Below are 15300 nucleotides of genomic sequence, written 5' to 3'. Positions count from 1 at the left end.
CTGGAGAGAGTCCAGCACAGGGCTACAAGGATGATCAGGGGCCTGGAACATCTGCCCTGTGAGGAGAGGCTGAGGGAGCTGGGCCTGTTCAGCCTGGAGAAGAGAAGGCTGAGAGGGGATCTAATCAGTGTATATAAATACCTCAAGGGAGGGAGTGCAGAGGACGGGGATGGTCTCTTTTCAGTGGTGGCCACTGATAGGACTAGAGGAAATGGCCGGAAACTGAAACATCAAAAATTCCATAGGAACTTAAGGAAAAATTTCTTAACAGTGAGGGTGACAGAGCACTGGAACAGGCTGCCCAGAGAGGTTGTGGAGTCTCCTTCTCTGGAGATCTTCAAAACCCGCTTGGATGCAGTCCTGTGCCACGTGCTTTAGGTGTCCCTGCGTATGCAGGGGGGTTGGACTAGATGACCTCTAGAGGTCCCTTCCAACCCTAAGCATTCTATGATTCTATGATCATGAAAAAGCCCATAAAAGGCACTTAGGGAAACCCTAGCTATGCCATATTACATGTTGCCATGACTTCATGAGTTTCCAATTGCTGTGAACTGTCAGAGCAGCCTTTAATGTTTTCTAGTTCAGTTATGTCAAATACTTTTAATGTTGCAAGTCACTGTGCGCATCCAATCTGATGATGAGACACAGAAACCCCTCACTCATCTACTCTTCACCTACCGAAGGCTCATAGTCACCTTACTTGGGATGATTTGGTCTTGTCACAAGTGGAAGCCTTATGATCTTTCGTGTTCCTCACTCTTCATTAGAGCTTCCTACAGCTCTTTAGGGAGCTACATTTTCCTTTAATATTATTCTAGAGGAACTTCGGAACTTCCTTTGTTTTCAAGTTGTCTCAGAACCCCGAACACTGTAGGATTCTGTTTTTTGGATTCTCTGTTGTTCTGAAGCTTTTTATAAAAATAGTGGTCAATACGCTATATATTTTTATAAAGGAAAGGAAGAGCCCTGCACCTAGGGCTCTAGGGCACCTAGAGAGAAGAAAGGATATAAGAAGTCCTGGAAAAAACCTGTTCGGAAACACCTGTCAAAATATTTTGAATGTAATAGTGCAGATTTTAAATTCTTGGAAACTTTCTATGTTCTTTGCAGCCTTTTTCCAAAGGATGTGAAGAGATCAAGGACGAGTTCAGGTACATGTTATATGACAATACTGTTTAGTTTACAACAGCTACTACACCTACCACTATTTTAATCCTAAACATAGGATCTATGATTCTTGTTTAACTGAACAAGTTAATTTTGTCTTCTGAAATCATGAGACATTTGGGTTTCTTTAAAAATGTATAGGTTTCAGAATGCACTGGCTGTGCTCTCTCTCTGAACTATGCCATTTCATTGCTGATGAAAGATGTAGCTCAACTTTTGTCTCAGTACAATTGAAAAATCTGTTCTTACTGACATTTCTGGAAGGCAAAGGTAGCAAGTGGTTATCCGAAGACAGAAAAAAGGATCTTAAATATCCTATTTTTTAAACTAAGTGGCATCTACTTGTCTCAAAATTGTACATGGAGAACCTATTTTAAAGACACAAGTGAGTTTTCCCACTGCCACTAAATTAACTGAAGTTTGTTATATCTGAGCATTGACATATAACAAAACTGTTAAGTAAGACAGATTTTGTGTCTCTGTTGGTTTGTAGAAAAGCGGTTCGTGTTTGAGACCAACACATTCCTTGCCTGAACATAGGTTTTGATTCAGAAAGTGTATTTTATATGCATTGAATATTAGATAAATAGATTTGTCTCTTTCCTCTCAAATTATCCTGTGTCTTCAGTCTTCAAGTAACGGGAAAGTGTGTTTGAAAAATTTTCTTTTCAGCTGAGTGTTATCTGTACTTCTTTGAGTTCCCTGTGTGTGGTATATTTTCTGCATGTGTTCTTTGTATTTTGTGTGCTGGAAAGGAAAGCAGGGGGAGAAAGTAAGTTCACTACAATAGTGGACAGCGTTCTGTCTTTTGCTTTCAACTACTAAGAAGGATTAAGGGAAATATAGTGCTACCAGATCATAAGGCAAAATGGGACCATGGAGCATCAGAACAAAAACTCCCAGGAGATTCTGGATCAACTCAGATTAATAACAAATTGACTCAAAATGAACAATTTCTACATGATTCAGTAAAACAAGGGAGAACTGCCTGGATAAGTCCAAGTGCTTTTTAGATTGAGGAAAAATACCCATCTTTGAGTAATTCTGTCATAGTTCAGCATGAAAGCTTGGGTAGCAGTTCCAGCCTTTGAGTCAGGAGAGCTGGTCCTCATTCTGTGGGCAAGATTACAGTTGAAGTCAGCGGAAAACTTTAATAACTACTCCTCCCAATCCTTCTTGGAGAAAGCATTTTCTTCTTTGTTGTACTTTATCACTTCATTGTACTTTATCACTTTGTTGTTTTGAATGCACACCAAGTACCATGTGACAAAAATTACAAATGGATTTCCACATATTTATATTTCCACGTTATTACTGTAATGCTCTTTTATCTCATTAATCAAGTTTTAATCAATGTAACTGAGAATTTGCCAAAAATAAAAATGATATATTTTATCCTTTTTATGCTAACTCGATTTTGTGGGTTTTTTTTTTAATAGTGATTCCGGAGTTTGTTAATCAAGTAAATATTGCATTGGAGAGCCTCAGCAAGAACAAAATGCATATGTTTGATGATAATCAGTTTGTGGACGTTTCTAAGAAGGTCTATGATACGATTCATAATATCAGATGCTCAGTCATGGTGATTCGGGTAAGTTTTTGATTTGTTCATTTAATACTCATTTATGAAACAATTAGGGCATTTTCAGAAGAGTATAGAACTATTTATGTCAAGTATGCCCCAAATCTTGTATTCATATTGAACTGATGTGGAGATTTTGGGTAATTTGAAATACACATGATAATAGGAAGGCTGGAATACTGTTCTGTACAGAACAAGAGTAACATATGAGAAGGTTTCAGGAAGAAGTGTTTTGTTCTTTAAAAATATTTATGTATGTCACATTAATAAAGGTCTTGATTTATTTTATAAATGGTCGACTACAAGCCCACCTGTAATTGTACTAAAATGCCTGGAACTTTGAAATACTGGAATACTTGAAGTACTTATGGCTTTGGCTTTGCCCTTAACCTTATTCAGTGAAAGATGGTATAAAGAGCATATTCAGGTGAGCCTGTTAAACTCATGTTGAAGTTTTATTGATTCCAAACTAGAACACTTAACAATGTGATTTCAGTCAATAAAATGATGGATTATCCTAATGCTTATCCAGTAGTGCATTAAAAAACTTCAGAGAAGCATATTTGCAAATTTTGAAACACAAGTTTGTCAGATGCAGAATTTCCACCAAATATCTTTGATCCACAAATTCCATTTCAAAAAATGCAAGATAACCACAGAGCATCAGTATCTTTATGTTTAGTAAGGTTTTTTTTAGGAATAAAACATTACTAAAATGTGTCTATTACAATTTTCAAAGAAATATTGGCTTTTGTGTTTGGATAATGCTGAGAAACTGAAAAAAAAAGATTCTTCTTTCTTTTAACTAAAAATATACTGCAGAGTAATAGGGAAAATCTAGGTAAATCTCTTGAAATACAGTGATGCATAAATTGAACATCTGGAGTAGGAATTCAAATATACAGAAAATTTCAATTGTGCAGTCCTTTTTGCTGTTGTCAGTTAGGAATTTTATACTGAAGAGAAAACCTGTAACACATGCATGGTACACTGTGTTTTCACCTTCCCTAAAAGTGAAGTTAGTTTGTCTTAAATGGTTCCACCTTGGAGTGATTATACATGTGTAATTACATATGGTGGTCATCAAAATCAGATGACAATGTCTGGAAAGTTCACTAAAGTCTGGCCTGCTAGTCTTTTTTGGCACTTACATATACATTACACCTAAGGTGCTATTAACACCATCCAACTTCATTGCAGTTGCCTAAAATAGCTTTAAAAAAAAAAAGTTTTGCTGATTTGCAATCTTGCAGCATTTTTTTCTTTCTCTCCAATTTAGGAGTTTACCTAATGCTTTTTGAATTATATTCAACTTTACCATATGTATTTAAGGAATCTTCCTACATCTACATGCTTTCCTTTTGTTTGTTCCTGTTATATTTGACTAGTTTTCCTTCGTTAGAGCCTTTCCCAAATGTTTCTTTTCTTGCCGTCCACTCCTGGTCAGATTCCATTTACAGGTCCCCAAAAATGTGATGTATCTACAGCCTGAATGAAAGCACTATCTCCTTTTGCTGCTCCTTTAAATTGTGTACACATTGAAAGGAGTTGGAGACATTTCTATTCAAGAAAAACCTTTCTGATGAGGCTTTTTAATAACCATGTACTTCAAAGGAGGCAAATTCTCTGCTAATCAGGAAACTATAACACTTGGTTTTTATACATGTCAGGAAAAATAGTTTTTCAGCAGATACTTTACAGGATAAAACAGGAAAAGTCAGTATCTGACAGGAAAATGATGCTTATGTGATGAGACCTACCACTGCTATATATTGCACTAATAGGGGAGATTTGAAGGCTATACTCTTCTCTGTAGGGGAGCAGTCAGTTTTAGGAGCAGGAAATGAGAGCAAATTCATTAGACTACAGTTTGGCTCCTTCACATTTTCAGAATTGTGATTCTCAACTACTCTGCATGGTTAGACTGTGAATGCAGATGTTATTTGATGGCTTCAGCATTACCTGCTAGCAACGAGAGTAATTCTTAGATGACTCAGACCCAAGAAGAGTGTCAGGCCTTTTATTTGCAATGTAGACAGCCTGCCAATGACTAGTTCCATAGATAGGAGTGACATTTTCCTCTCCTTCACTTGATTCCAAGAGTCTATTCAGGGAAAGTCAAGTGCCAGCTCAGGGAAGTGGTTATGATATGAGAATCTTTGTCAATTAGAGGCTTCTGGACTCTGCCTCTCTTACTTGCTAAAGCAGAACTGGGTTTTTGCGGGTCTCAAGCTGCCCTCCTTCACAGGGTTGTAATGGTTGGTTTTGTTCCTCAGCTTCACAGAAGATTCTTATCCGTAGGAGAGGTTCACATGAGATGGATTTATCTGGCAAAACACATTGTGTTGAGGCTGTTTCTGATCTGTTCCTGTTTCAGTGAGCATTGGCTATAAGGGTCTTAGTTAGGATATCTGACCTTTCCCTACATCGAGTAAGCTTCAGTTAATACCTACATTGTTCATCATGCCTTCCCTTAGTGAGTGACTCATTTTTTAAAGAACATTACAAAGTTGTTCCTGTCTGTTGCTCAGTGAGATCTGAATCTTCTGTATATCCAGCACTCTTGAGCTTGAACCCTAGGTGGTCTGATCATGTCTGAACCTTCATTTTTTCAATCAAAATTCTCTTTTTTTTGGTAAATACTTTGGGAAATGTACTGAGGAATATAGCAAAGGTTCAGTCGGTGTCTGAAGATGTCAACACTTCTCTGCAGGAAACTGAGTGTGTATTTTTAGTCTTCTGTGGTGTGTATCTGTATATGGACAGATAACTCAAAACAAAAAGGAAAAAAGAGGTTCCATCCACTATATTTCTGAATTGGGAAGATACCAAGACTGAACAGACAGGTAGTGCAATGTAAGTGCACTGTGTAAGTGCATGCTACATCTATCCCCAAGTTGGTAAGGCACTGAACAACACTTGCATGGTCAGTATTAATGTGAACATTCCTGTCTGTGGCATCTTCTACTTTTTCTTTGCCAGTGCAGCCTGAAAAGGCAGAGGGAAAACAAAGTATCAGAAGTTACCTTGTGGCTGCACTTGAAGCTGAGGGCAGCAAAGAGCAGACAGACCCTCTTTTGACAAGGGAAGAAGGTACGACCAGTTAGATAACAACCCGACTCCACTTATCCTGGAAGTCCCCATTATCCTGAGGAAACTATGCAGTTGCCATAGAAATTAACCTGGCTTGAGGTGCATTCACCTATATTTGACTGTACATTAGCATTACAACAATTGCAAAGTCCTGATAATAGATCAAGAGATCAACAAAAGTTCAATTTGTTATGAAGGGTAGGTGCAGCTTTCTACTTAATGAACACCATTATTCAGAGACTGACATGAGAGGATTTTTTGATGTTTGGTGAAATGATAGCAAGCTACTCCATCATTCTCTGGAGATACTGGATGCCGGCACAGAGAGTGAGCTGAGTAAACCCTGGCATTCATTTTCTGAGTAAGGATGTTCTTGCATTCTAATAAGATACATTCCAGACAATGCCAGTTTGATTTCAGTTCGCCTATAAGAAGCTAAATAAATCTGATGGTTGTTCAGACATACGGAGTCACCAAAGCAGCCCAGGAAGGAAATAAAATCATTCTCTAGTTCACTGTGGGAGCTCTTTTACATAGTGCCAAAGAACAATGTACTCCTGATTACAGAGGATTTTCAAGACTGAATCAAGGAAAAAAAAATGTTGATAACTGAGAAATGCAAAATGAGCAAGGACACTGATTCACACAGGAGGTTTTTCCCACATGAAAATAAAAGCAGAAGCTCTCCAGATCAGTTCCTCTGGAAGCATTACAAGCATGTAATTATACAGAGAATGTTTATATGAATAGAGATTCTAGCTGTAAAATGCTGCCAAATATTGTTATTAATGCAAATTATAAGAAGTGCATTCGAAAGCTAAGTTTTTCTGTAGATATGTAAAACATTAATTCCAGTTTTACAGGTATAATGTAAATAATATTTTATAGCGAAACTAATTACTAGTTGGTGTCGTGCATTGAAGAGCTGTAAGGGAGCTGAAGGATGCTTCCCTTAAGATGCCTTCCATTGTTGTACTTGCAAGGATTCTTTCATCCAGTGGTAGCTGTTTATTTGAAGTGAGCAGATATCTGATCCAGAAGACATAGCTGCACGTGTTTCCTAGAGTTCACATTCCCAGTTGCTTCTCTTGACTCTTTAAAAATCTGACTTTAGTTAAAATGTAAGGACTTTAAGCGCTAGATTTTGAGCAGGAACATTTGGGGCATTATTTGGATAATAATTACTGCTGTTAGATTATAGATTGGGGTAGGTATTTGAATTTATGACAATAATTTTGCCATGTGGAATATATGAAAAAGTCAAAACAGACTTGACAATTTTTGAAACATTAATAATTAAAGTCAGGGTAATGTTAAGATGTATGCTTGAACTTGTTTAAAAATGGTGCTTCTGTTTGAGAGGGCAGTTTGCTGAAGAGTGAGACAGCTAGGTTCAGTTAACAATTAACAATGTTCCATTAGGATATTAAACACAATGGAGGATGCTAATGACTTCAAATGGATAATAACTAACAATAGTTGAAGCAGTAATAAAGTCATCCTAACAGAAGCGTGAAGAAAAGAGGAAAAGAATTCAAGGCTAGGTTTCATGGAGTTTATTTTATTGGAGGAGTAAAAGGTGAGCTGCTACGAGTTCTCTGAAGAAGAGGGAAAAATGCTCAATGTTGTATTCAGACTGTTTTTAGTAATCCCATCTTCATGGAACCAATGAATGAGGAACCTGCACTCCCTAATTTTATGAGAGGTGGAAAGAATGTTTTCCAGTATTCTGTTACTGTATGATATGTTATTTCCCTTGTTTTGATGCATTTTTAAAAAATGCGATACATATTCCATATGTTGTACTTCTTTCAGAATTCGTATATGGAGACTCTCCATTCCCTCTCAAGTGTACTGTGTTAGGCTCTTTAAGTATTTATTGCTTTCAGCAGTTGTGCCTTTATTTCCATCTATTTTTTCCATTAAGAGTGTTTATTTGTGCTACGTTCTCCACCTATTTTTTTCTGAGAACTGAGGCAAAGCATTTTTTTTCTTTTTTAATCATACCTAAGCCTTGCTATCATCCTGTTTCTCTTTCAGCCATTAATAAGTTTCTGTTTTAAATTGTACCTTTGCTTTTATTAATAACAGTTATCCTACATAGAGCATTTTCTAACTGGTTTTACTTCATAGCAGGGATGAGTTAGCTCCTATCAGCTGCAGGCAATTGCACATATGAATTGAACCTCTATTTAAAAACTAGAGAAAATAAAACAGGGAAATTATTAAGAAAAAGACATTTACTGCAACCTTGCATTTGTTTGCTTTTCTAAGAGAGCTCTGGGATCCCATAGGGAGAAAAGACAAGGAAGAGTTCCCGTTGCCTAAAAAATCTTAGTTATTGGATGAAGTTAACCGATTTATGGATTATGTTACCAAATAGGTCTCAAGTAGTTTGTTAAACAAATGTTCTCATTTCTATAGCTTACACCAAATGCACAAGAGGGAGAATTTCTGCAGCAATACTTGGGAAAGTAATTGAACCTGTAACTCAGATAAACTGGCCATTTCTGACTTAAAATGGGTCAGAGGTGACCTGTTCTTCCCTCAAAACCTTGCCAGCTCGGCTGGCTGAAAGCAGGACCTTCTGGTATATTTTTGCATGTGCTCCCCTGCAAACTAGGCTTCTGGTATAAACATCAGTACTTGTCACGTTGTTGTTGTTTTCTATCAGGAGACAATTTTCCTTCCTTGTTATCTAAGAACAAATACGCAGAACACAGAATGTCCCACACCATTCTTGCTTATTCTGTTAATCCTGTCATTCAAAGACAGGTACTTCCAGAGGAGATGTGACTGGAGGAGGTTGCGGTATCTGATGTCCTTTAAGAAAGAGCTCAGAAGAAGTGCCTGTTTTATGTTGATGACTGTTTTAATACAGGGAATTCAGTCTAGCAAAGGGAGCTTTTTAAGCATTATTTGGCTTCTCTCTTAAGACTTGATCAAGCCATTGAGCTTGCCAGGGGGATTACTATGATCAGTGAAAGACAGTATTTGTGGGAAAGTTTGAAGAGTTGGGGCATTCCCCTCTCACATACATGGAGAGTCATGAAAGTTAACTCTCACACAGCTCATGTGCTGTGCATTGGCTCAGTGCAGAGAAGAGGACTCTGAATATGCCAGAAGTTTCAGATGCAGTTGTGTGGCCCTGTTCCCAAACTACATTCTGCTTTGTCTGTATTGTGCATTTTCTAAATATGCATCCAGTTTCACAGAATCTCTGTAAACAACTACCGCCATTGCTCTACCTTGTTTTCAGACTGGTTGACAGTTTGCACAACCATGAGTGAGATACATATTCACAGAGCTTATTCAGAATGTAACTAGACTTCCATGAATTACATGTCATTGAGCTCTTACCATCTATCAGCACTATTTCCAGTGCTGATGCAGACTTTTACAAATTTGCTTTTCAATATCTACTTAAAATAGTGGTTTTGTTTTGCCACACCAGAGACCACGTTAGAAGTATGTGTTGCAGAATTGACAGTGTATTCACCTAAGAAAAGAGGAGGCTACTCGCCTTTTCCATACCTGTGTGTTTCATAAATTAATCTTGACTCCTGTCCTTATCTACTGGAAAGGAGCTGAGGCAGAATTGTGGCAGTTACACTTTCTATGCTCTTGGAGGGAATCTAAAGAGTATGTGTATGCATTGCTCCCAAAGGTGGAACTCCGGAATGATGTGGAGTTCCAGTGCACTGTGAATGTGCATGCCAAGGGGGAATGAGATGTGCATAGCACATCCGAAAAAGAGAAAGAGAAAAACCAGGAGCTGCAGTTCTAAAACAGTATGTTTCACAAATCAAAACAGCAAGTTCATACTCCAGTTTGCTGAAGAAAAACTCATGTACCCAGTATAATAGCATGAGAGAAACCAGGTATTGATAGTACAACTGCAGAGATACATCTGAATGTTTTACGTGATATACTGTGTTTTGGGGAGTGTGTGCAACCAGTACATTACAGGATCTGGATGTACTTCAGAATCATTGGACTTGGTCATGGAAGACTTGTTAAGTCATTTGGTAGTGTGGACTGCAGAATTGCTAGGGTGCAAGATGCAGAAAAAAACAGAGGTGCTGTGGTACATCTGCTCTGCTCATTCTAGCTCTAGAGGTGTCTTGTGAAGGAGGGTGAATTTGGCCCCATGTGCATTTCTGTCTTGGATCCATGCAGTCTGCAAAATTCTTTTCTGTAAAGTCTTACCTTCTCCTACTGTCTAACTTTTTTAGTTCACATCTTCTTCCCTAGAAGGCAGGATGGATGTTTAACTACTAGATGATGATGACATAAGTGTTCTAGGTGATGTAACTTGATTGACCTAGGGAGGAACTGTTTTTTTGTTGGTGGTGGTGGTGGTTTTTTTTTTTTTTTTTTTTTTTTTTTTTTTTTTTTTTTGTAGTTTAACACTGTTTTGAGCTTTTATTGGCCTGTTTATGCTAACCAGAAAAAAACTAATTTGGGATTCAGCAATTCCAGCACTTTCAGAGTTGAGAGCTCCTATTGTGTGTGTCTGGGATTTCCAACTAATTTTACAGAGGGAGCCCCTGGGAACTGAATATAATTTTCTAATCTGTATGGTGCTTTATTTATTTATCTATTTATTTTAACCTCAAGACTTTTCATATTACAAAAGCAAAAAAGAGACTTATTTTCTCTCCTTTTCCAATTAGTTTGGCATTGTTTAAATTGCAAATTATGCTGTTGGTTTGGCTTGCTTGTGTTAAGCCTGCTCAACTATTGCCTGTTTGTCTAAAAGCAAAATATATAGAGTTACGTTTACTGTGAGTGTTTTGTCCACTGAGTTTCATAGAAAATGGAGTAATATATTTTTCCCAAATTGCTCTGTAATGTACAGTGAATTGACTAAGGCAAATAAAGTAGTAATTGTCAGACACGTTTAAAGACAGACAGACACCTGTTCCTTTTGCAGGTTTATCCCTTGAGTTATATATAAAAAAAAATACAGGGAAATGTTATGTTTGTGCTAAAGAAACCAAATATGAAGTAAATTTAAAATGTTTAGTGGCATGATCAAATATGCATACTTGTAGGTAGATGTCTCTTGAACTTTTTTCTCCCTGATATATAATTTGACTAATGGGCATCTCAAGGCAGGAACACCAGCAGGTGTTGGAGATGCTGTTATGGGGAAAACCATCTCTAAAGAACAATGCTGCACGTGTTCAATTTCATATCCTTAATTCATATGCGTTTTCTCAAAATACCTGTATTCATGCCCCACAGTATACCTGGGGAGTCATATCTTATTGTAGAAATAGGTGATTATATTTACATCTGTATTAGTATCATTAACAGAGTCATTATTATTATGACTCGGCCTTGCAGATACCTAATCAATACTCCACACCACAACAGTTTGCATATGTTGCATACATTACAATTTAACACGCTATCATTTCTTTAAATCTAATCTCTATTTTGTACCAGGTCAGTTTTTTGTTCACAAAAAAATGAAGTTAATTACTGTTTTCTGAGGAACAAATATATATATTATTTTTCCTGTATTTTTTTATGTACCATACAGCAAACTCTGAAGTTTCTGATTTCCTGCAACTGTTAGTTATGGCTTCTACTATAGCCAACAAATCGGATAGCCCTTCTGATTCTGTGCAATGGTATAATTTTTGTTGCTGAGTAGATAAAGCAAAAAGATGCATAGTGTTTTTTTCTGAAATTCACATCCTGTTTCTTCCTAAACACATGGACAAGTTGTTACCCTTAAAAGTGTCTGTAGTGTACCGAAGTGCTGCACTATTGAGTAACTGTTTTGAAGAGTTCGGGTACTTTTCACAATTCTTTACACTTTGCTTAGTAGAAAAGTAGATTAATTAATTTATTTATTTTTAAATAAAGATAATATTTTTAAAGAATAAGAATTTTAAATAAATATTTTTAAAGAAATGTGATGTGCAGGAAGAGGGAGACAGGGCAGCAAAAAATTGATGCTTACCCTTTTTATCTCCAACATCAGAATGGAAGCCAAAGCACAGATACATTGTTAACTTCACACAAGGAGGGTGGCTCTTCTCCTCCCACGTCTTCATGTCCCCTTTCCTTAGACTATTGAGTGAGAGTCAGCAGGGTAGTTAGAGAATGACATATTTTTGAACAACAAAGAACAGAAACTCTCTGGCTTTTGTGCTTCTGCACTCCTGCCCCTCAAACTACAGAATGTTGACCTTGTGGCTCTTTGTACATCCTTCCCACAGCTGCCTCAGTGCATCTGTGCTACAGCCATTTGCACGGTTTTGCTGCCTTCTGCTTTCGTAAGTGGAAAAGGATGGTGCCCTTCATGCTGCAGTAGGAAGTAAGAGTTGTATTTAGGTCTCTGTTCTTTAGTTCACTCACAAGGAAAATGACAGTCATCTATTTGTTTTTTGGTATTTTGAAAATTAGAATATAATCCTGATTGTAAAAATGTCAGAAAAAATGTTTTAACTTTTTTTTTTTTTTTTAAAGAAGCTTGACTGGGAATGCTGTTCACCTTCATCCTCTTTTTCATCCTGCATTGTCTCTCTTTCTCGTCATATCTTGCTGGGAGCCTTCTGGTTTTAAGATTCCGTATTCTTATTATGTATAAAAAGAACAATGGGCAAAGGAAACTAAGTCCTTCCCCCCAGTTCTACCAGATGTCTAAATGTCCCCAGATTTTTCCTAATTCTTTATAACAATTGCCGATTTCCATGTCTTATAATGGAGAGGATTGAATTTTTTTGTTGTTGAGTTTAGTTTTTTGGCTTGGATTGCTGGCCTGAGATGTTGGTGACATCTACTACATTATATCCATAAAGAGTAGGTCATCGTAGTGTAGGAGCTTGAAAAGTAGATGCTCCCTTCTAAACCAAGAATACTTAGATTTTTCTTACTGTTTTATGTATATGGTGTCTTCATTCTTATCTCAGGAATGAGCTTCTTCTTTTTTTTTTTTTTTTTTTTCCTAAATGGATGCATTACTGCATGAGAAAGCATTTGATGTTATCAGGGTACATCTTGCCAGCATTATACATATGAGTCTGATTGTGAAGATTTTCTTTCCTCGGAAAAGCGGTAGCTCACAAGCAGTGCTGCCTGGTTTTAGTCTGTCATTATTGTCTCAGCCCCTGCTGAGAGGTCAGAAAGAAGTATCTTCCTCTGCAGGGCCTCTGTGGGCTTTTTCCTCAAATTTTAGGAAATAATCATTGAAGGAATGTCTCACCTTGATGGCGACTCACTGAGACTCATCACCAACATTTGCTTTTTCTGTTTCTGTTGTGTCCCTGTCCTTTTCTTTTCCTTTCCTCAGCTATCTTCATTTTCCTGAAGAATCTTTAATCTCTTCTCCTTCTACATCCCTTCATTTTCTCTCATTCTTTGATCTCTTGCCCATTGATGCAATCCTTATCCTTGCATGTACTTACTGTCACTCCAGAGTTTTTCCCGTATACAATTCCTTATTGTGCCTGTTCTGTAAGAAAAGTGCTCCACTTACACAGCTTTAGCTATTGTCTTTCTTTCCTTGTTAGTTGCGTACTTCCTAAAACTGCTGGTTAGATTTCCTGTCTTACTTGGCTGATTGCAGTGCAGCTCTAGCTCCTTCATTATGCTAAAGCTTAGGTTGCTCCCTGTCATCCTCGTCATCTGCAACGAACCAGCCATTTTCAGCACAACAGAACAGATAACTTTTGATAGAGAATGATGTCCTTCCTTATCTTGTGTGATTCTTTTCTGTCATGAATTCATCTTTGACATCAGGGATATAAGCTGCCCTTGGGAAGATCTTAATCAATCATCCCTCTTCTCTCCTTCTCTGGCAATTCTGTGCCTAACTGCTGGATAATTTCACAAGCAAAATTGTATTTAATAACCATGTCTTTGGCAGCATTTAATAGAACTCATCTTGTACTTGCTTACTATTATCTCTGAACATTCCTCAAGCTACCAAATCTTCCTTTGAGTTTTCCTTCTTTCACATCTTCTTTTCCAAGGAGTATTGTAGACCTTACAGCAATGTCTAAATCACTATTGTGTTAAGACCAATGTTTGTGATAGTGGGTAGCACTGGTTCGTTAATTGCCTCCGCAAGAGTTCACCTGCCATTCATCTGTTGCTTCCTGCCATTTAATTAGATTTCTAGATGGTCTTTCTTTGAGATAAGAGCTGGTGTCTTCCTCCGTGTTTATATAGCACCTAGCAGAGTAGTGTCCGGTTCAAGATTAAAGCTTTCTAAAAGTATTTGCAGTAAAGTGTTTGCTCAGAACAGATGTTATTATTCTATATAATGACTGAGGTATCGCATGTTTCTGTTACATTTTAGGCTCATTTTGTTACTGGTGAAACTTTCTAGTTCTCTGAAGTAATGGTGAGAGTGTCTTTTGTACATTTTTGGGCTCTCCGGAGAGTTTGTATTTATGCAGTATAATGAACAATAATTTCATGTGACAAGCTACTTACATAAAATTACCCCAAAGAATAACTCAAATCTACTGTAAACAAATCAGCAAATTCATTTTTTGTTCAGATTAGCATGTGCCATTTCTGCTGTGATATAATGCTGTCACTTAGGCCTTTCATAAATACAGTTGTCTCATGTAAGTAAGCTTGATCAGCTTATTCTAAATGCAGCTGACATTACTGTGTGCATGTGTGTGTTTTTTCTTTTTTTCTTTTATATTATTGTTAAAGCAGTATTGGAGAAATGATACAGTCATACTGAGGCGAACTTGAGGGATATTGCATTCATTCAGCATAGTGTGCCAAATCTTTACATTTGTAAAAGCAAGCTGCTGGCTAAATTGTTTACAAATTCTAGACTATGAAAGAACTTTCTCCATTATGGTGTTTATTTGTGATTGGAGTCAATGTCTGACTGTACGATCCTTTTTTTTTTTTTTTTTTGGTTTATACAGAAGTGGGTGGCATAAAGAGTTTTGTCTTGCATGCTACTTGAAACTTTAATACTTGCTTGTTTGGGGATTACATTAGCATGTATGCTGAATATGTTTATGTATTTAATTGTTCAGAAAATAGCTCTCACTTTCCAGAAAGTAGAACTTGCCAGCCAGAATAGTTTAGTAAATCATCGGAAAAAAAATTGTAAATCATTGCAGTATATTTTCTGGAACGTGAAAATCTTGCCTGAAGACATTTTCTTATGACAAGGAAAAAGAATGTATATTCCTTCCTTGTCATTTGATGCTTATTCCTAGTGTAAATATTACTAAAGAAATTGAGTGAGTATTATTCTGTTAAAAACAAGGACTGAATTTCTGGAACTAAGACTGGGAGATATTGTAAAAGTGTTACAAATTACAGATACTTCATTGAAATTGGCATCCTCTCACCTTCTTCTCTGGAGTATGAGAAATGCAAACCTGGAATTGAAAACTGTAGTTTCTTAATAGTGTTAACAGCTCAGACTGTGATTCTGATTCTGAATCAGTCCCGTCAGTGCT

At 37.1% G+C, this 15300-nt stretch overlaps 1 protein-coding gene across 1 annotated transcript in view; it reads left to right on the top strand.

Moving 5' to 3' along the window:
- CTNNA3 (catenin alpha 3) overlaps window positions 1-15300 on the top strand; it is a 363859-nt gene that overhangs the window by 303903 nt on the left and 44656 nt on the right. The window contains exon 13 of the mRNA XM_088525182.1: window positions 2607-2758. Coding sequence (XP_088381308.1) covers window positions 2607-2758 — 152 coding nt within the window. The remainder of the gene's footprint in view (window positions 1-2606; window positions 2759-15300) is intronic.

The sequence above is a fragment of the Tinamus guttatus genome, unplaced genomic scaffold, assembly GCF_059628265.1.
Source record: "Tinamus guttatus ecotype Peru unplaced genomic scaffold, ASM5962826v1 Tinamus_guttatus_pri_ptg000023l, whole genome shotgun sequence".
Lineage (NCBI taxonomy): Eukaryota > Metazoa > Chordata > Aves > Tinamiformes > Tinamidae > Tinamus > Tinamus guttatus.
The sequence above is the reverse complement of the archived record's forward strand: the minus strand, read 5'-3'. Positions and strand labels throughout refer to the sequence as shown.